General features: G+C 46.3%; 1 protein-coding gene across 5 annotated transcripts in view; it reads left to right on the top strand.

Moving 5' to 3' along the window:
• Positions 1 to 247: 247 nt before the first annotated feature.
• LOC146353044 (protein HIDE1-like) overlaps positions 248 to 22,678 on the top strand; it is a 38,960-nt gene continuing 16,529 nt past the window's right edge. For 4 of the 5 annotated variants that reach the window (XR_014787945.1, XM_084835552.1, XM_084835551.1 and 1 more), the window contains exons 1-4: positions 353 to 489; positions 672 to 887; positions 15,052 to 15,169; positions 21,342 to 21,647. Coding sequence is in view for 4 of the 5 variants with exons in the window: in XM_084835552.1 (XP_084691678.1) it covers positions 436 to 489; positions 672 to 887; positions 15,052 to 15,169; positions 21,342 to 21,647 (694 nt within the window). In the remaining variant the exon portion in view is untranslated. Of the gene's footprint in view, positions 490 to 671; positions 888 to 15,051; positions 15,170 to 21,341; positions 21,648 to 22,678 lie in introns of all 5 variants that reach the window. The other variant, XM_084835553.1, reaches the window with a different exon arrangement.

Here is a 22,678-nt window from a genome sequence, read left to right as displayed (position 1 = left end):
GAACAGGAGCGGAATTCGGCGCGCTCCCCCCGGCAGGAGATTGGCCCAGCCCTGCCGAGAATCGCCCCCGCTCCGCCGGGCAGGCGGCCTGCCTAGGGCAGGGCAGGGCGAGGCCCTGCTCGCGGCCCCTTGCTTGGGCCCGGAAGCGCATGGGCGGGGGGCGGCCTCGAGCCTCCCTCGAGAGCGGCCGCGGGGGGTCCGGCGGCCAAAGGCGGCCGCTGCAGTCAAGGCTGACGTGATGTTCCGAAACAGCCTTCCCCGGCCGGCGCCCCCCTCCCGACGTGCCGCTCCCGGCGTTCTGTGCCCGGCCTGGGCCTCCCCTCCCCCAACGTGGCCCTCGCACACAATCCTGCGAAGTCAGCCCGAGCGAGAGACGGAAGGGCCCAGCGTCGCTCGCTGGGCTGCGCCGCTGAACTCGAAGCCAAGCCTAGTTCAATGCTCTGCCCGCTACCTGACACGAGCTCTCTGATAACTGACGTCTCAAGACAGGTGAGCATTTTGCCAGGTACTTCAAAGCACTGGCAGCTTTGGAGAAGGTTGGTTCTGCCTTTTAACCGAAGCAGGGCCTCGCACAAAGTTTGGATTCTTCGTAGGGGATGCTGAGAGCTGTGATGTGCAGAAATAAGGGTGCCCTTTGCCCGCCTGTAATCTCTCGACATTCCGCTCCACAGGAGGAGGGGCTGTATCTTCCCCATGCCGGCAGCACTGAGCCTACAGAGGGAGGTGACTACAAGCTCTGCTTTGACAATACCTTCAGCACTATCTCAGAGAAGCTGGTGTTCTTTGAGCTAATCTTCGACAGCCCCCAGGAAGAGGAGGACTTGAACAACTGGGCAGATATGGCAGAACCAGAAGAGATGCTCGACATTAAGATAGAAGACGTTAAGGTGGGCAAAGATGCAGGAGATGAGAAATGCTGAGTGCAGGCACACAGCGGGTTGGATCCAAACCTAATCATATGTACAGTAGACTCATTGAAATCAATGAATCTTTGGTGAGAGACTTTGTCAAAAGCCTTTTGGAAGTCCAAGTAAACAATGTCTACCGGATCACCCCTGTCTACATGTTTATTGACACTCTCAAAGAACTCTAAAAAGTTAATGAGACAAGAATTACCTTTGTGGAAGCAGTGTTGATTCTTTTTCGGCAGGGCTTGTCCTTCTATATGCTTACTAATTTTATCTTTAATAATGCCGCCAACCAATTTACCTGGAACAGACGTTAAGCTAACTGGCCTGTAATTTCCCGGATCCCCCCTGGATCCCTTTTTGAAAATTGGTGTTACATTGGCCATCTTCCAGTCCTCTGGTATAGAGGCTGATCTTCCGGACATGTTGCATATTTTGGTTAGAAGATCAGCAATTTCATATTTGAGTTCTTTGAGAACTCTAGGATAGATACCATCTGGGTCCAGTGATTTAGTTGCTTTCAATTTATCAATAAGGTTGAGAACGTCATCTTTTGTCACCACTATTTGCCACAGTTCCTCAGACTCCCTTCCTGAAAACATCAGTTCAGGCACAGGTATCTGTCCTATATCTTATTTATTTATTTATTCATTCATTCATTTCTATACCACCCACTAGCCGAAGCTCTCTGGGCGGTTCACAAAAATTAAAACCAAACAGCACACAATAAAACAATTTAAAATATATAGAACATTAAAACCACAATATAATAATACAACCACAATAAAACCTAGCAGCAGTGCAGGAGTTTAAAGTACAGATTTAAAACAGCAAAGATAAAAATTCAGAAAGCTAAAATGCTAAAATGCCTGGGAAAATAAAAAGGTCTTCACCTGGCGCCGAAAAGAATACAATGTAGGCGCCAGGCAAACCTCACTAGGGAGCTCATTCCAGAGCCGGGGTGCCACAGCAGAAAAAGCCCTCCTCCTAGTAGCCACCCGCCTCACTTCCTTTGGCAGGGGCTCACAGAGAAGGGCCGCTGACGATGACCTTAAGGTCTGGGCAGGCACATATGGGAGGAGGCGATCCTTCAGGTAACCTGGCCCCAAGCCCTTAAGGGCTTTAAATGTTAACACCAGCACTTTGAATCGGGCCCGGAAATGGACCGGCAGCCAGTGCAGCTGGAAAAGTACTGGCGTAATATGAGCTCGCAGGCCAGTCCCTGTTAACAATCTTGCTGCCCTATTTTGGACCAGCTGAAGTTTCCGGACCGTTTTCAAAGGCAGCCCCACGTATAACGCATTGCAGTAATCCAGACGAGAATTTATCAGAGCATGGATAACTGTAGCTAGGCTATCTCTGTCCAGATAAGGGCGTAGTTGGTATACCAGCCTAAGCTGATAAAAAGTGCTCCGTGCCACTGAGTTCACCTGTGCCTCAAGTGACAGTTCTGGATCTAAGAGCACCCCCAAACTACGACCCTGATCCTTTAGGGGGAGTGCAACCCCCTCCAGAACAGGTTGAATATCACCTAGCCGGGCAGACGAACCACCCGCTAACAGTACCTCTGTCTTGCCTGGATTGAGTTTCAGTTTATTGGCCCTCATCCAGTCCATTACCGTGCCCAGGCACTGATTCAGAACAGTCACTGCCTCACCTGGTTTTGATGAGAAAGAGAGGTAGAGCTGGGTGTCATCTGCATATTGATGGCACCTCAGCCCACACCTCCGGATAACCTCCCCCAGAGGTTTCATGTAGATGTTAAAGAGCATGGGGGATAGAATAGAGCCCTGTGGAACCCCATGGCACAATTGCCATGGCACAGAGCAATCATCCCCCAGCACCACCTTCTGGAATCAGCCATCCAAATAGGAGCGGAACCACTGTAGTGCAGTGCCTCCAACTCCTAACCCAGACAACCTATCCAGAAGGATACCATGGTGGATGGTATCGAAAGCTGCTGAGAGGTCCAGGAGAATCAACAGGGTCGCACTCCCCCTGTCGCTCTCCCGGCAGAGGTCATCCCACAGGGCGACCAGGGCAGTTTCCGTTCCAAAACCAGGCCTGAAGCCCGATTGAAATGGATCCAGATAATCCGTTTCATTCAACAGTGCCTGGAGCTGTCCTACAACCACCTGCTCAAGCACCTGGCCCAGGAAGGGGATGTTGGCCACTGGCCTATAATTGTTAACATCCTCTGGGTCCAGGTTAGGCTTTTTCAGGAGTGGTCTAATTACCGCCTCTTTTAAAGCGGCAGGCACCACTCCCTCTCTCAAGGAGGAATTTACAACCTCCTGGACCCAGCCAGACATCCCCTCCTTGTTTGATTTAATAAGCCATGAAGGGCAACGGACAAGCACACAAGTGGTCCATCGGACTTGGCCAAGCACCTTGTCCGCATCCTCAGGCCTCAGTAACTGAAACTCATCCAATAAAACTGGACCAGATGGTGCTCTGAACGCCTCTACCAATGGAACTGCGTTAATGGTGGTGTCCAATTCATGACGAATCTGAGCGACTTTATCCTCAAAGTGCCGTGCAAACTCGTCACAGCGTGCTACCGAGGGTTCCACCATCTTTCTCCCTGGCCCAGAATGTAACAGGCCGCGAACCACTTGGAAAATCTCCGCTGGACGACACTGAGAAGATGCAATGCTGGTGGAAAAGAACTGTCTCTTTTCCACCCTCACCGCCACAGAGTAGGCTTGATAGTGAGCTCTTACCTGTGTTCGGTCAGACTCAGCACGAGTTTTCCTCCACCTGCGTTCTAGCCGTCTCCCCTCTTGCTTCATTGCCCTCAGCTCAGGTGTATACCAAGGAGCTGGCCGGGCTCTGCTCAGAGGGAGAGGGCGCTTGAGCGCAATCGTGTCAACCGCCCGAGTCATCTCTGCATTCCACAGAGCGACCTGGGCTTCGACAGGAGCACCAGCCATACCAGCAGGAAAATCCCCCAGAGCCGTCTGGAATCCATTAGAATCCATTAATCTCCGGGGGCAGACCATTTTAATAGGTCCCCCACCCTTGCAGAACGGGAAGGCTGCCAGGAGTCTAAACCTCAGCAGGAAGTGATCTGTCCATGACAAAGGGACAGATGTTAATTCCCCCACTTTCAGATCACCATCCTCCTGCCCAGTCGAGAAAACCAGATCAAGCGTGTGTCCCTTTATATGCGTTGGGCCGATTACATGTTGGGACAGCCCCATGGTTGTCATGGCGGCCATGAAGTCCTGAGCCACCCCAGATACAGCGGCCTCGGCATGGAAGTTGAGATCCCCCAGGACCATCATCCTAGGGGTCCTCAACACCAAGTCCAAGACCACCTCCGTCAGCTCAGGCAGGGAGTCTGATGGGCCGCGGGGTGGGCGGTACGCCAACAGAATCCCTAATCTGTCCCGGGTACCCAACACAAGGTACAAGCACTCAAGATCTGCACTCGAATGAGCAGGAAGCCTGGAGAGGGAGATTGAATTCCTATAGATCACGGCAACCCCCCCTCCCCGACCTTCAAGTCGGTGTTGGTGCTGCACCGAGTACCCAGGAGGGCACAGCTGGGAGAGAGTGACCTCTCCCAGTTCCCCCACCCAGGTCTCAGTAATACATGCCAGGTCAGCCCCCTCATCCACAATCAAATCATGGATGAGGGAGATTTTATTTTGGGCCAACCTGGCATTCAGCAGGAGCACCACCAGATCTGAGGGCAGACTGGTAAGGCTGCCAGGAACCATCAGGTTGGGGGAAGAACCAGAAGAGGGGACAGCTGTAAGGTGTCTAGCCCCTCTTCTCCTCAGCTGGCCTGTTAATCCCCCAACGCCATACCTCCCCCTGCCTGTGACCACAGTTATAGTGACATCCCCCCGACCCCCTGAGTTGCCCAATAGTCCTCCCAGGCACATATTAAGATGTTAGAGTATAAAATGTTCAACAGTATAAAAGAATATAAAAGATAGAAGAGCAGCTAAGAAGGAGCAGATAAAGTCCACGTTTGCCCCTTTCCCCCTCATCTTTAAAGCTGCTGCCCTCTGCTGCTGCTATTTGCTGCTGGTATCTGTGGCTGCTGGTATCTCTGGAGAGGCAGGTGGGTAGGTCTTCAGATCCTGTTCTACGCAACTCCAAGTGCGACTCCAAGTGCGACGCTAAGTGCGCACTTAGCGTCGCACTTGGCGTGACGCCGAGGCGCTGCCTCTGGCAGCCCCGCCTTAAGTACCTGTTGGTGGGGGCAGAAGCAGGCTCAGGATCCACCTGGTGCAGCTGCTGGCTGGTCCTCCTTCCCCCAGGCTCCTTCCCGAGCAGCCTCTGGCAGCCCTGCCTTAAGTACCTGTTGGCGGGGGCAGAAGCAGGCTCAGGATCCACCTGGTGCAGCTGCTGGCTGGTCCTCCTTCCCCCAGGCTCCTGCAGTGAAGATGGATGAAAATAATTCATTCAGCTTCTCTGCAATCTCCTTGTCCTCCTAGCCACTCCTGGGCATCCAGGTTCAGGGCCAAGTCCAACAGTACACCCAGACTGCGAGCCTGAGTCTTCAGGAGGAGTGTAACCCCATCCAGCATAGGTTGAATCCCTATTTCCTGATTTGCCTTTTGACTGACCAAAAGCACTTCTGTCTTGTCTGAATTGAGCTTCAATATAATGAAAATCCCGGGCAGATCTCCCTGGGAAGTGCATTCCACAAACGGAGACCACACAGAGAAGACTATCTTTCCCTGGTAGCCATCTGCTGCACCAGTATTGGTGGTGGTGCCCAGATAAGATTGGAAAAAATCAACTTATATCCCCATACCAAAAAAGGGAAACACTAAAGAATGTTCAAACTATTGAACAGTGACACTTATTTCACATGCCAGTAAGGTAATGCTCAAGATCTTGCAAGGTAGACTCCAGCAATTCATGGAACGAGAATTGCCAGTTGTACAAGCTGGGTTTAGAAAAGGCAGAGGAACTAGGGACCAAATTGCCAGTATCCGCTGGATAATGGAGAAAGCCAGGGAGTTTCAGAAAAACATCTATTTCTGTTTTATTGACTATTCTAAAGCCTTTGACTGTGTGGATCATAACAAATTGTGGCAAGTTCTTGATGGTATGGGGATACCAAGTCATCTTGTCTGCCTCATGAGGAATCTGTATAACGACCAAGTAGCAATGGTAAGAACAGACCACGGAACAACGGACTGGTTTAAGATTGGGAAAGAAGTATGGCAGTGTTGTATACTCTCACCCTACCTATTCAACCTGTACGCAGAACACATCATGCGACGTGCTGGGCTTGATGAAGCCAAGGCTGGAGTTAAAATCGCTGGAAGAAACATTAGCAATCTTCAGATATGCAGATGATACCACTTTGATGGTTGAAAGCGAGGAGGAGCTGAGGAACCTTATGATGAAGGTGAAAGAAGAAAGTGCAAAAGCTGGGTTGCAGTTAAACCTCAAAAAAACCAAGATTATGGCAACCAGCTTGAATGATAACTGGCAAATAGAGGGAGAAAACATGGAGGCAGCAACAGACTTTGTATTTCTAGGCGCAAAGATTACTGCATACACTGACTGCAGCCAGGAAATCAGAAGACGTTTACTTCTTGGGAGGACAGCAATGACAAATCTTGATAAAATAGTTAAGAACAGAGACATCACACTGACAACAAAGGTCCACATAGTTAAAGCAATGGTATTCCCCGTAGTAACCAATAGCTGCAAGAGCTGGACCATAAGGAAGGCTGAGCGAAGGAAGATAGATGCTTTTGAACTGTGGTGTTGGAGGAAAATTCTGAGAGTGCCTTGGACTGCAAGAAGATCAAACCAGTCCATACTCCAGGAAATAAAGCCAGACTGCTCACTTGAGGGAATGATATGAAAGGCAAAACTGAAGTACTTTGGCCACATCATGAGAAGACAGGATACCCTGGAGAAGATGCTGATGCTAGGGAAAGTGGAAGGCCAAAGGAAGAGGGGCCGACCAAGGGCAAGATGGATGGATGATATTCTGGAGGTGACGGACTCGACCTTGGGGGAGCTGGGGGTGGCGACGGCCAACAGGAAGCTCTGACGTGGGCTGGTCCATGAAGGCACGAAGAGTCGGAAGCAACTGAACGAATAAACAACAACCCAGATAAGAGCTTCCGAAGATGTTCTTAATAGGCAGGAGCATATGGGAGAAGGTGCTTCTCTGGGTAGACTGGTCCTAAGTCATTTACGGCTTTACAGGTCAGCACCAACACTGAATCCAGCCTGGAAACTGACTGGTACCCTCAGTTTATGCAGTGGAAACTGAGTTTCCAAGCAGCATCCTTCTTCGTTACTGGCCATATCACATAATGTCACAAGCCTTCCCCTCCTGGATTATTTTTTCTATCTGTTGACAAAGTCATCAGCCATCCTGTTGACCAGACACACGGCCGTGGCTTTATCTTTGATTCCTTTTCTCCATATATTCAACCCATGGCCAAATAATGTTGTTTGTTTGTATACCTCAATGGCCGCATTCAGTCAATCAGTGGGGCAAACAACCCAGTATGGGTTGTTTCCCCCAGCCCCACATGTGCTGGTGACATGACCGGCATTCCCCTAATTACCCATGCTGCATCGTGGGTTGCCATATCATTTAAACCCAGCATGCAGAGCAGCAGGGGTGGCTTCTCACCCACCCCACAAGCTCTACTGCAAGTCATGGGTTGTAGGGTGGGTAAGAAGCTACCCCCCCATGCCGTGTGCCAGGTTCAGACAACATAGCAACACGTGGCAGGGGTAATTAGGGAAATGCCGGTCATGTGACCAGCATATGTGGGGGTGGGGGAAACAACCCATACTGCATTGTTTCCCCTGCTGATTGTCCAAACCCAGTCATTGTAAAGACTTCCCTTCCTCTCAGTTCCCTTGATTGAAACTCTGCTTCATGCTCTGGTCATCTTCCACCATAACTGCTGCAACCTTCTTCTCTGTGGCCTTTCCGCAACATACTGTTTTCACATATCTTCTGCATCCACTTCCAACTTGTCTTTACCTTCAAGGCACTGCATGGGCTTATTAGCCTAACCTGTCTATCTTCCCTTATTTCTTATGATATCCTGCTCAAGGTTGTTGCCCCTTTAATCCATTAATAATAATAAACTACCACACTCAGCTGTCTCCTGCTCTCTTCCACCCTTCCACCCATTCTCTTTTGCTGCTCCCTACATGGTACCACCGCCATCTTTTCCTTCAAACCTTCCTTGAAACTCATATTATCCATGAACCCTTTGACTTAACCCCATTTGTTTATTTTACTAGGTGCCATACAAGGATTAAAATGACAGGCACACTCACGATTTAGAGCAGGAATGGACCAACTTCAGGCTTGTGGGATCTACTTTGTTTTTTCTAGAACTCCTAGAAACCCCTCCAATATAAAGACTGTCTAGTTTATCTATATGTTCCACTGGTGAAAGGGGCCAGTGTGCTTGGTTAGTATGGAAAATACATTGAGTAACAGCTGGATTTTATGCTTCCAAAATGGAGGAATCCAACATTTTTCTCTTTCTGGTTCCCAGCAACCCAAGGGGCAGCTCCTTGTAACCATCACATGGCCTGCAGAATGTCTGCAGGCTTTCCCTCCCATGTTTCATTTTGGGACTCTGAACATACAGTGTGGGCCAGTTCACACTAGGGATGGCAGAGAAATCCGCCACGGACTCCAATGAGGCCGGATTCTTTGGAATCTGCCCCCCGCCAGAGTCCGTGGCTAGACGGACTCTGGCGTCTAGAGTCCGTCTAGAGTCCTACACTAGACGCCATTTGCCGGAAGTCTGGCAGCAGCTGGAGCCGGCTGGCAGCTCTGCGGACTCCCCGTGGAGCGGAGCCAGCTGGGGTGGATTCCGGGAGGAGGACCGGATCGCTTCCCCGCGCCTGTGGACCCCCCCATGGACCCCAGTTAAGGGGATCCGTACATCCCTAGTTCACACATCACAATAAGCCACTGTGAGGCTCTGAAACATGTCCGAGGCTCTGAAACGTGCCAGCCAGCACTGGGTTGGTCTAGGATTATATGAGAGTTGGTTAACCTCAAATATCCCATGACACCTGGGTTCACATGACACAACAAGCTGCAGCATGCCTCTGCCCCAGCTTGCATATTCAAAATGATAGCTGGGTGCTTCTCAGAGCCACATGGGTGAATTAACCCACAGTGGATTACTGTGACATGCATTCCAGGTATGTGACTTCACCATCAACTCAGCATTTTATTCTTCCCATCCACCCACCCCCAGCCACTGATGCTGCCAAAACTCTCTCTCTCTCTCTCTCTCTCTCTCTCTCTCTCTATATATATATATATATATACACACACACACATATACATACATACATACATATATAAATAAAATCTATATCTTGCCTGATGAAGAGATCTTTTGGTTGGTCTAATAAAGGTATTACACTGTTATTGATTTTGGTAGGGCTGTGGACAGACCCCCCAGTTTGCTTTGGATGCCACTTCATACCTTTTGAAGTGGCCCCACTTCACTTCAGACCGATTTGGCCCCTATCTGCTTTGACTCGGATCCGAATCCAATGTGAGATTCGGACATCCGAATTACTCGTTTGGGGCGTTTTCCCATTTACCTGCATGGGAAAACACAGATGGCCATAACCTTTTCAGTTTTCATGATACATACATGACATTGAGGAACTCTCAGTCCCCCTGGAGGGGTGTTCATGTGCCAAATATCAGGCAATTTGGCCCACTAGTTTTTTTGCTAGGTGCACATGAAATTTTGATTTTTTCAAGGAAATCTCTCAAAGCAAAGAGCTATAATTTTTCACTGGTTGCACAGAAGTGCATGAAATCTGGGGAACACACAGCCCCCCAGAGGGCATCCCACCTGCCAAATTTCAGATAGTTTGGCCCAGGAGTTTTGAGTTCTCAGAAACTCAAACCAAGTTCATAAAGGGATAATCAAGTTAGGTGTTGAAACGGTGAGATCACTATCCTTAAACTCTGCTGTAGGTTTCTTTGAAGTGCAAATAACCCCTTTCTTCTAGTACTACGTTCCTATTCACAGTCAATAACCTCAGGCCCTCTGTGGCTGAATTGCCTGGGAAAACAATGACTAGTAGGCAGGAAGCAAAGACAGCAGCCTTGCCAGGTGGGCACATTGACTTGAACGAAGAACGACAGTTGTCTGCTGGACTGACAGAGGCAGGAAGCAACACAGCAGCCCTGCCAGGAGGGCACAGCAGCACCTCGCCCACCTCTGGCCCTGCCAAGACCCAGAAGATGCCTCATATTGGGCTTGCTTGCTTTGCAAGACACAGTGTAGTATTCTATTATTTAAATAATAGCTGTTAATGTGGGTAGTCTTTTGCCCACTGTTTTTGGAAATGTGGACTGTGTGTAGTCCTTTGACACACAGTTTGCTTGTCCACACAGCACAAGCACACACACACGCACGAGCAAAAGAAAAGAAACACTAAACTACAAGCAAAAGGGTGGGGGGGAAATAACTATAATCCTAACAGAAGAGAAAGGTGTTTTTAATTTAAAACAATTTTTTTTTAGGGAAAAGAGATCAAAAATGGGAAGGGAAGGAATATAGGAATTGAGAAGGGGAGGTGGAGGGGAGTCAAGAACAAGGAAAAGAAAGTAATACATTCATTTATTTATAAAAAATCTAGACCGAATCAAAGTAAGGGCAAACTAATGGTTGAGAGGATTGAAAAGGTTTGTTGGGGGGGGAGATGAGCAACTACAGTCACATTTTCTGGATTTTTAAAAACAAGATGAATGAAGGGTAAACCTATTACAGAAGGGTGGGGTGGGGAGAGACTAACATAGCTGTCATAGCACGCACTTTCTTCTTGGCTTCATTCTGCCAAAGGAGAGTGGGAAGGATCAATCTCCTTTCCGCTCTCCTTCGGCAGGATGCCAGCTGCTCTGGTGCCACGGCTTCCTCTGCCGTGCCTGGCAGAGACTGGTGCAGTTGCTGTCCGTGGCCGCAGCAGAGGCAGTATAGGACTGGAGCCGAGAGAGAAATGCCATGGAGCTTCCCTCCCGGCTCCCATCCCATCCTGCTGCCACCGCCGCCACCACCATCACTGCACACAGTGGCAGCTCATCAAGGCGGTGGGAGGCTGCTCAATTATCAGGCGGCTCATGCACCCCAATGGATCGTCTTGCGTGCCCCCTGGGGTGCATGCACCCCCACTTTGGAGACCACTGCTGTAGTTTAATAATGTTGAGACAGTCCTCTCCTCTCCAGTAACACCACCTCTCTCACAATTAGCAAATAGCGGCTGACTCACAGCAAAGCTCACTTGCTCCTCCTCCTCCACCACCTCCTCTCCTCTCCCCTTCCCCCCTCCTTCCTCGTCTTCGACCCCTCCTGGTGGCCCGATCTCTCTCAAATTGATACATTTGGTGCCTCTGCCTCCTTTCCCTTTCCCCCTCCATCCTCCTCCTCCTCTCCCTCCATGTGATCTTTCAGACATTGATACATTTTGGAGATAGCCTGTCTGGGCTGCTCAGAAGGCATAAGAAGAACTACAAATCATTGATGAGCAGCTTCACTTTGTGGGCTCCTCCTTGCTATTCTGATCTGCTTCTGATTGCAATGAGGCACCTCTGAATCAGCCCGCTTCGCCTTGTTATTCAGGCTTTGGACATAAGCGGTGCACAGCCCTAGATTTTGGTATATACATAATAGTTAAGCCAGCATCCTTTCTTTGGATGGTGGGGGCCTTTTCTACATGAGACTTTTAACCTGCACCTTTACTGAGGCTTCTGCATCTGGATTCTTTGCAGGACTAAAATCAGCTCCTTTTTCTGGGGGTTTTCTTTCTCTGCCTTTCTATATGTTCCATTACACAACCACTAGGTGGCACTGTGGTATAGCGGAATTGCAGAATTACACAAGGCTCTTATAACACCATTGAGAAAGAATATTAGGCTTCCCACATTAGGAAAAAACCCGTGGTAATGGTTGCAAAGCACAGGAGAGGCCCTGGAGGAGGAGGATGTTGTGTAAACGACCTGCAAACCATGTAGAAATGCTCAGGGTCTATATAGCTATTAAATCATCAAAAAACCTGCCGGTTTAAAAGATCAGACGATAAGGCTATCTCACGTTGGTCTAAACTCTACAAGCCAGGAAATTGGAAGCTAAGGCTGATGCCTTATCTGACGTGCCCCATGATTAGTCATGATGTTATGCACTGTGACAAATTGTGCCTGCTTACAACTTACCCTCCATGCACCTACACTTTTCCTGGGTCTTTCAGTCCCAAATCCAGATTGGGAGGATGGAGTGCCTGGGACTAGCAAAGATGCTCCACGTTGTCTTGGTCCTGTATTGCCTTATGAAGCATCTGAGCCTTACTGTATTGCTAGAGGAATCCTACTGTGAGGTCATTCATACCTTTATTCTGTGAATCAACCAATGCCCTACAGAAGATCATTTATTTATTTATTATTGCTGCTGCTGCTGCTGCTGCTACTACTATATTTGTTGTTACTGCATTTATATCCTGCCCTTTTTCTTCTTGTAAGTAACCCAAAGCAGCTTCCATGGGCATCCTCAACTGTGTGAGGTAGGTTAGGCTCATAGTCAGTGAGTGGCCCAAAGCCACCCAGTGAGCTTCATGGCCGAGTGGGGACTAGAACCCAGATCTTCCAGGTTCCAGTGCAGCACTTTAACCACTACCCCACACTGTCTTTATGAACAAGTTGAAAAGTATTGGTCCCAATACAGATGCCTGCTATCTAAAAGTTCAGTATGTTTGAAAATATATTTTAAAACTTAAGCAGGAAAACAGTGAATACCCTTTTAAGTTGTTAAACAAATGAAATCATGCCACACGGAGATGTCTTAAGATATGAAAGGTTTATAAAGAAAACTAAATGCAGAAGAACATCATATACAGAAGTGAAATGCAATGGTTACAAAGAAAATACATGTGCACACTGTGCAAAATACGCTAAAGTTTAACTCTTGCTAAGGCCTATTAAAAAAAAAAAAGTTAGTAGGCCCAATGTAAGCCCAGGTAAGTCCAGCAGCAGTTTCAATTCTACTTAGCTGTACTTAAACCTCCACCAGTCCAAACTAGTTAAATGCAATGTTTGAAGCTTTCAGCTATATAGCACTATGGTCCAAACTTTTAGAGAAAGGGGGGGGGGGGCGTTAAAAGGAATGTATAGCTACCGCTGCAGATCCCAAGCAGAGATCTGAAGACCAGGCCTTTGTGGACCCAGAAGAAAGTTGAAAGAGACCTCTCCTAGAATCCAGAGTGTAGAACTCAGCAAAATCCAGGTACGGAAAATTAATCCAGGTAGAAAGTGAAGACAATATTTTAAATTGGTAAGTGTTGTGAAGCCCATGCTTCACCAGTGAGCAAAATAAAATAGTGGGGGGAAACTACACCAAGCTCCTTAGGTGCCAGGTGCCTGGCTCAGAGAAACTGGCTTGGGAAAAGATAGCCCAAAATAGTCTCAAAGCCAAGAGAAAACATGTTCAAAAAGAGAAAAGAGGACTCTTCTTCTCCCAAAAGGGAGACAAGAACCAAAAAAGCTCTCAAAATGAATCAAAATCTGCTAATAAAGTTCAAAGTTAAGCAAAAGGTAAAAATCAAGCAAACCAGGTTGGAATAAACATGGTTCTTGTCTTTTATGCAGGGCGCTGTTGCTTTCTTTAATCCCCTGAGAACAGTCAATCTTCTGCTTTTTGACTGGCTCTTTTCAGTATTGCAGCTGAACATCAGGAAAAACTTCCTGACTGTTAGAGCAATATGACAATGGAACCAATGACCTAGGGAGGTGGTGGGCTCTCCCACACTGGAGGCGTTCAAGACGAGGCTGGACAGCCATCTGTCAGGGATGCTCTGACTTGGATTCCTGCATTGAGCAGGGGGTTGGACTCGATGGCCTTGTAGGCCCCTTCCAACTCTACTATGATTCTATGTAGTTGCTAACTGGAAAATTTGGTTCTGAATGATATGGGGGGGGGGGAGAAACCTGCAGGAACAGTTTCTCATTGTTTTAGGCAGCTGATGTTACTCTAGGCCTTATCAGGGTACACAGGACCACTCCGGACTTGTGGAGCTGCTAGCTGCAGGGAGTAACAAACGTAACCTTTTTTCATACTGCTCCATTGTTCTATGGCTTGACCCCAGCTTTGTCAGCACGACTGCCTGCTTCTCAAAATCCAAGCAGCAAAACTTTCTGCCCTCAAGGAAAGACAGGCCTGCCTATGAAGCAAACTTTCACTGCCATTCCATGCCAAAGCTTCCCAACACTTGAATCCAGAAAGGGACCTTAGTAACACAAATGATTAAGGGGGAAAGGGGGGAGCACAGGAAGAAGGGGAATAGCTGGGAGTGCAGACCCATAAACAGAAGCAGTGGGGTCTGGTCACGCTGAGGGATTGCTCATCTGTGTACACATACACAGAGGACCCATGAACTCAGTTAGCTGTTGCTGCTGCTGCTGCTGCTGCTTTTTCACTACACAGCCGTTATTCCCCCCCCCCGCCCCCAAACATTCCAAGTGCCAGCTTATGAAAGGGATTCTTTATGCCAATAAAAATTATTTTAAAAATAGGTAAATTGAATTTTAAATAAAGAAATCCCATTCCACTAACTACAATAGAAAGGGAATAGGAAAACAGATATGGTTTTCATATATAGTTTCCAGCTTTGGGGCAAATGATGGACACAAATGGTTGCCAACACATGTTTTCAGTGCCCAAACTGCAGGACTGAGTATTTTATTTTTTCTCTTAACTTCCATTTCTCCCTCAATCTTTAACCAATCTTCCTGAAATTTTCAGGTTATGTAAAATAGACATTTCTGTCTGGCATGTGTGATTTCCAGGAAGATTGGTGAAACCCTTTCAATTTTATTAAGGTTAGAATAACCCACCCCCCTGATTTTCATTTAACATGGCAGAATCCTTTTTTGACTTCTCGCCTTATCTATTGGAGGCACAACTCTGCCTCCAATAATACATGGGATAGCTATTACAGTAGTTACAAAACAACCAAGAATCTTGCATTTGTTGTGACAACAGATTTGAGAGGGAAACAGATTTGCAACAGGAAATGGAAAAGTCTTGCTGCGCTGGAACAAATTGCAATTTCCTCCTTTGATGATGAAACTCCATGTTAAGCAAATGCCTTCTCCTTTTAGTTATTTCGCATCTTGCAAAGAATTGGTAATAAGCAGTTGGCTTTTTCCACATCTGTCTACAAAAGATGCATGATGTTCCACAGTAATACAGAGCTGAAAATTCTCTTTCTTCTAGCTGGTATGTTTTTGCTTCTTTTCTATCCTATATTATATGTGAGATCTTTCTCCCCAAAGAGGAGAGAGAGATTTCAGTGGAGGGAACTTAATCAAGGTTTTTTGTATAATGCTTATGGTAGGAAATTTGCTGTCAAGGTTACCATTACACTGAGCTTTTAACGTTAGGAGCAGAGTAAGCAGAAGGGTCTTTTCTAGATCATGGAGAGGGTTCACACCAGGGGCACTGCAAGGTTCTTAAAAGATCCGGGGCACAGGCCCATAAAACAAATTTGCATGTGCGCGCGCGCACACACGCACACACACACACACGATATATACGAGTCTAAGCGCATCTCTAATACGTGTGTGTGTGTGCGCGCGCGCGCACATGCGGTGTACTTGTATGTGTGTATAGATTACATACATAAATGCATACATACATACATACGAAGTGTGTACTGACCCCCCACCCCACTTCAACTCAGACCCCAATTCAGCGTTTTGGAAAACATCCCACTTCTGCTCTGGCCAATTTGTAGTCAGACCACTTCAGCTCAGCATCAAACCTAAGTCAAAATGAGTCTTTATGCTTCCTGTTGACTACCATGGGAAATTAGAAAAAAAAACCTTAACTTTTTTCTCTTGGTCAGAACTGGATGATAATTTCAGGCATAGTAGCCCCCTAGAAGGGGATTACACCTGCCCAGTGTCAGAAAAATAGGTGCAGGGTTCATATTTTGATTTTCTTTTAAAGGGTACTGCCAATAACATTTTTATTACTTGGAGGAATTAGATAAAAATTTCAGGATTCATTGCCCCATCAGAGGAGATCATGTCTGCCAAATTTCAGAATGATAGGGTTTCTGTGCAAGGGTGGCCTTGACATTTTGAGGTCTTCAAAAGAGGATATACTTATCTCCCAATTTTCCTTGTGGACCATTGTTCAGAAAATTACAGACAGCCTATAGTTGTCTGTCAGTAAGAAACCAGCAAAGTTTCAGAAGGATAGGTGCAGCGGTTCATGTGGAAGGGGAGTTTTGCAATTTGGGGGAGGGAGAGATTTGCTTCCCCTTCCCTTCACCCCTTTCCCAATAGTTTTTGGGTAAATTTGTATGAAAATGCACAGGTCATTAGAGGTGTCACCCAGGCAAGAAACCTGCAAAGTTCCTGAAGGATATACATGCATGCAAATGTAAAATTACTAGAATTTATTTACATTTCACCAATGTTAGCAGCAGGGGAACGTGGGTGGGAAGGTGCTATTGCATTCATGTCCTGCTTGTGGGTTTCCCATGGGCCTCTGGTTGGCCGCTGTGTGAACAGAATGCTGGACTAGATGGACCTTGGTCTGATGCAGCACGGCTCTTCTTATGTTCTTAAATATAGAGTGCCTCTGAGCATGTGCAGAATGCTTTTATTTCAACACTAAGCACTTACATACTCGCCCTACCAATTCTGTTCCCCTCCATGCAACCATCCCTCCTCATCCTACCATCCTACAACAGCTCTTCATAAAAACAGATGTCTTGTTTTATGCAACTCCTCTCTACCTCCTCCTTGTTATGAACAAGCTGTCATTGTACTTCCTCCCCATAACTTCATTTGTGCCAAGACTTCACCAGGATTCAGCCAATGACTCTGTTTTCAAAACTAGGGCTAAGTTATGGAGAAACTCTGAGCATGTACTAAGTGCCTTTCCCTCCGCACTGAAGCTAGAGTTCATGCAAAACAAAAAAATGAAAAAACCCACAAATGACAAGACATACATAGGGCTGAGCTGAAACGGTAGTCAATTCATTAGACAGAATTGGGTAGGCACTGTATTAAGCCTGCAGTACTATGCTCACAACTCAGGACTTATTTCTGAGTAAACATACAGAACATCAAGGCGCAAACTTCCCTGCAAAAGTAACTTGTGGTGGAATCCTATGCACACTTTCCTAAGGGTAAACCTCACTGAACATAATGGGACTTCTGAGTAGGCATACATATGATTGCATAAATTAGCAATATTTATCTCCCCTCCGCTTTAAAAAAACAAACCCAAAATTCCTATTTTTTAATTAAAGCTTTCTGTTTATAGGAACATAGGAAGCTGCCTTATACTGAGTCAGACCCTGGGTCCATCTAGCCCAGTATTGTCGACACTGTCTGGCAGCACTGGCTCTCCAGGGTTTCAGGCCGGATTCTTTCCTAGCCCTTCCTGGAGATGCTGGGGATTGAACCTGGGACCTTCTGTCTACCAAGCATGTGCTCTACCACTGAGCTACAGCCCTTCCTATTGCTGGATAATGGCAACTGACAAACAAAACAGCCCTGGATTTGTTTCTCTGCAACCATGTGAACCCACTCTTCTCAAAGGATTGGGTGAGGAGGAGGAGAAAAACCAACCCTCTTGTCTGTTTGTATAAAGTCAAATACAGTTCAGAACTTCTCTTGCCCACTGAAGAGAATTCTCTTTAAGAATTCCCCAAGATATGCCCTGGGTGGAATAAAGAAGAGAAAGAAAGAACAGGATAGGGGAGGAAAGAAGAAAAGAAAAATGGTGATTGGAAATGCAGGGGGGGAGGTAGAGAGACTTCCATAAGCCAAGTGGCTCCTTTCAGAGACATAGTACTTCAGAGGAATTTAGGAGGCCATGGAGGGTTTGTAAGGATTGCACGTACTTAAATTAACTTTATGAGGTGAGGTGGCTGAGGGATTTTTCTAGCTTTTTTTTAAAACTGTAGAACCTATTTAAAGGCTCCAGCAGTTTCTTGATCATGATGCCACATAGTCCCAACCCTCCCTTTGGAATAATTTGAGTCCAACAGCTATTTAGGAGAAATTAAAGTGGAGGGGGAGAAAGAAGTTTGTGGAGGCTGATTGGATCCTTAACTGTACTGCAGCTACTAAACTTCTGCAGAAGTCAAAGGTTCTAGTTTGGGGCAGTAAAATCAGATGCTGTGGATCTCTAATCCTCTTGACAGTTTTTACTTTTTGTTTTGGTCTTTGAGAAAAGGAAACTTTATCCATGGATAGCAGAAAAGCCGCTGGACCTAACTGTCTGAAATTTGGCAGGTTCAGTCAGATCCATAGGGGCTGCCAGGTCCCCAAATTCCATGCAAGTATGTGGAAGCAATATATATATATATATATATATATATATATATATATAAAATCTCTCTTTGTTTTGACACATAGCAAAGCTGAAAATAGCAACTTTGAAAATAGCAACTCTTGAAAATAGCAAAGTTTACCTGTGACTAGCACAAAAGTCACTTGACCTAACTGCCTGAAATTGGGCTGGTTCAATCAGCTCTATGGGAGCTACCAGGTCTCCAAATTTCATATATTTATCTTACAAACTAAAAAAGTTATGGCCATTTCTGTTTTCCAATGCAAGTCAACGGGAAAATGTAAAAAAAAAAAAAATGGCAATAAGGACAGCTCAAAAAAGATCCGGGGCCCATGCCCAGGTAGGCTGTTTATCAACGACACCCCTGGTTCCCACGAAGAACCACTGCTAGGAGAGGAGAGCTGAAGCCAAGGAAAATATCTTTGGAAATCGGTTACTTGAACTACTGAATGCAGTTTTATCGATTGAGAGGGTAATGGGGCCACCAGGAGATGCAGAGGTAGTAACAATGGTGATCTAAATAACAAGTTCACGTCTGATAAGGACAGAGGTCATAAGACAAGAAATCAGGCTGGAATTTGGGATAGCCGTCACAATAAACAACTTCAGCTGATCCTATGGCCCTGCTGATCCAGCGACTATGCTGTGCCGGGGCACGTGCTGTGGCAAATCGTGGGTTAAGTAGCCCACAATTTGCTGCTATTGCCTCTGAACTCGGTCACAGTATACACCAGGTCTATTCCAGTGCTCAGTTCAAAAAGGTAGAAATTTATAATGCAAGGGTGCAACTCCTAGCCCTACTAATCCAAAGGCACTGTGCATCTCTTCCATCTTTCCCTCCTTAACAGAATTTTTGTGGGAAGAAAAAGACAGAAGATGCCATGGGAAAATACAAGAGGATTACTAATGGGAGATGAAGTTATCTGACAACCCCTCCATCCACCTTAAAATTTCATCTTTGAGGCAGGGTGATTGCACAATAAAAGCGTTGTCTGGAAGTACCCTGAGTGAAGTGTACTAAGGGAAAGAAGGAAATGGAATACAAAAGCATCCACAACTTGTACCAAGAATTTATCGTGGGTACTTCCAGACAGAGGGGTCCCAGTGCTAACAGACAGAAAACATTATGGAGCTATTCCATCTTTTCGCCCTTAACAGATTTTCCATGGTAGGAAAAACGGTGGAAGAAGCAGTGGGAAAACATGGGAGGCTTACAAGCGGATGATGGTGATGTTTGGACTCCCTCTCCCCTAAATTCCATGAATGAGGCAGGGCGATTGCACATGAAAAGCCTCATCCAGAAGCACCCCATGCCCAATAGTGACAGACCTGAACTGATTCTGGTGTGCTGTTATAGTTATAGTATAGGCTGGTTCTTGTTTTGCCCTATCCCTTTTCTGGCTCCAAGGCCGGATGGAAAGGGTGATACGCACAGGCCTCTCCTATGCTGTAATATAAAGGCAGCAAGGAGAAGTTGCAACATTTTATGGGGGTGGGTGGCAAGCCATGAAACCTCTCATTCCTGCAGAGTCAGTTAACTTTTCATCCTTCAAATAGCCTGCCCCAAAACTTGTTTTTCCTTAGGATGCTTCCATACTCAGTGTTTACTTCATTCACTCACTCTTTAACAAGGCTTCTATATGATGTAATCATCATCAGATTGTCTCCCTGTGTTTTCTCCATGCTGCTTCTTTTTCAGACTGCAGAAATCCAACTTTTTTTGCTTTTGTTTTTTCAAGAAAGAATGAAACAGTAGCACAGTCTTCACAGGTGAAGATCACCTGGGCTCTACACTTCCACCTTTTTGAAGAGGTGTGGCTTTGATGTGTGCAGTGATCTGGTGGGAGAGGTCATCAGCACACATCTCTACCTCAAGTCAATACATTTTCACTGTTACCTTTGTGGTTGGCACCATTTTAGCCACATTTTTTAAAAAATCAATTTTAACATGCACCTTTTCATTTTTAATTTTTCAGTATTAAAATATTCATGCAATAGCACTTAAATGAAAAAAATGGTTTAGTTCAAATACTGATATAAAATATTACAGCTCTCTGCCTTTCTGATCTTTCCAATTTGTGCCATTTTATCGCTATGTTTCCTCCATTAAATTTATTTTTCTTTACTTTTAACCATTATTCAAAGTTACTGAGGTAATTGTGCAATAGCAATGAATTTTAAAAAGTGCTTTGGCACAAATACTTGTGCCAAATGATCAAAACAAAAGGTTAAAAAGACATGCTTAGATGAATTGTCCATCCTCATGGTTATGTCACACCCTCTACTATAGATGGAACGTAGCAGTATATGCACAGAGTCCTGGTTTGCACATCACAGCTGTAGTTCCTGGGTTGTTTAACCCAGAAATTGCAGAGATGAGCAGGGTGTGAAAGCTGTGCACTCGTCATTTCTGCTTTTAATTTTGTGATGTGTGAACCTGGAACTCTGGGTTGTTTATGGGTTAAACAACCCAGAGTTAACCCAGTATTTGCCCATGGCAAATTCCTGGGTTAATTAAAAGCAGAAACAATGAGCGCGTGACTCACATGCTCTGCTTGTCCCCGCAATTCCTGGGTTAAACAACCCAGAAGTTGCCACCGTAATGTGCAAACCAGGTCACAGAAAAAATGCTATATCCCCAAAGTGTAGAAAGTCAGTTGGAATTTCACATGTAGCTTATAGCAGAACAATGATTCATGAGTGTTAGGATCAGCCTGTTTGGAAGCATCCCCAGAACAACAGCTGAGTAGGCAACAAACCTGGCCATCGTATGGGTTTTTGAAATTTCCCTGCAGCATTTATAGCTGATTCAGAACATTCTGTAGTTTCAGAGCTTGCAAAAACAACGAAAGTTCATTTAAAAAATAGTATTTAAGGTGCCACGAGATTACTTGTTCTTGCTGCAACAGCCTAACATGGCTAACCCTCTAAAAAAAGTGAATATCTGCAGCTAATATTGCTGTAGAAAAGATTAGCATAGCTGCAATAGATGCCTCATTTTTAAACATTTTGATAGCACAACCCAGTGGCTGTTCTGAACCTCCATTCCTTCACTCTGTATGCTGTACTGTTTCAGGCTGTTTGGTGGCTTCCAGCCTGTTTCCCTCTCCACTTATTTACCGGTTTGATGAAGGAGAATCCATTAAGATACCATGCTGGGCGCCCAGGACCTACACGGATGCCTGGTTCAATTTGTTCAAGGGGGACCAAGCGCACCCAGTGCAGACCCTCCCTGCTGCAGAGACCCAGCATCACGTCACCTTTCTTCTGGAGAACGCCACGGCCAGTGACAGTGGCAAGTACAGGTGCCAGTATCGCCTGGTCAATGGGAGCCAGTGGCAGCACTCTGAACTCAGCCACATCCTGGAGATTATGGTGGCAAGTAAGTATTTCTTAGGCTAGGTGAGCTCATTTGGGGGGAATGGGCAAGAGTCTGTCTGGATGTCATGACTCTCATCGTAGTATGAGTAGACGATGGATGGCACAAAGGAAGAGTCACGCTTGTGTCCTCCTCGCTCGCTGAAGTCAGGCATGGCCAACTGGCAATTTAATCCCTAATGCAGCTTTATCTGCCCCCTCATGGCATTACCAAATTTTAATGAAGGAATGCTAAAATGTTTCAGCACAGCTTCATTTGTAAAAAAGGGAGGGGGCTTCCCGGTCAACCGCTGGCCCGCCACTGTGTGAACAGAATGCTGGACTGATGGACCCTTGGTCTGATCTAGCAGGGCTCTTCTTCCTATGTTCCTGGCTTCTTCTTGGTTAGGGCATCCTATTTATGGAATGCTTTCCCCAGGGAGGCTGACCTGATGCCTACTTTATTGTCTTTTTGGCACCAGGCAAAGACCTGTGTGGTTTATGCCCAGAAAGGGAGGGCAAGTGAATGGTCAACAGGACACTAGTGAAGAGAATGTGAGCGAGGGAAGAAGCGGGTCCACTGAGGGCATCTTGTCCAAGGGCTCGCCAAAACCTGGAGCGAGCATCAGCTAAACCTATGCTTTTTTTGCATAACCTACTCTGGTCTCCCCCATCCCCGCACAACACATCTGTTTTCTTGTTCTGCCATCTTTTTTACTCTCCTTAATAAAAAGTAGGAATAGAGTTAAACAGACATTATAGAACGTTATTGGAAAAATCACCATGCCTCTGTTACTCTTTGCTTTAGTCAGATGGGGAACACACACACACATGTCCATTCCATATTGTGCTCCTTTAGCAGCACTCAAGCTGCACATTGTGGTTGCTGGTTAAGCATAATTCTTAGCCCAGTTATGTAACCGCTGCTGTTGCAGCCGCCACCAGTGCAGAATATGGTTGTGCGACTGTCAGGGGCGCCTATTCGATTTTTTGTGGGAAGAAAAAAGACTGAGAATACAGTGGGAAAATGTGGGAGGGATACAAGTGGAAGATGAT

Source organism: Heloderma suspectum, chromosome 2 (genome assembly GCF_057233095.1).
Source record: "Heloderma suspectum isolate Gila_16-S chromosome 2, 16-S_ref, whole genome shotgun sequence".
NCBI classification, from domain to species: Eukaryota; Metazoa; Chordata; class Lepidosauria; order Squamata; family Helodermatidae; genus Heloderma; species Heloderma suspectum.
The sequence above is the reverse complement of the archived record's forward strand: the minus strand, read 5'-3'. Positions and strand labels throughout refer to the sequence as shown.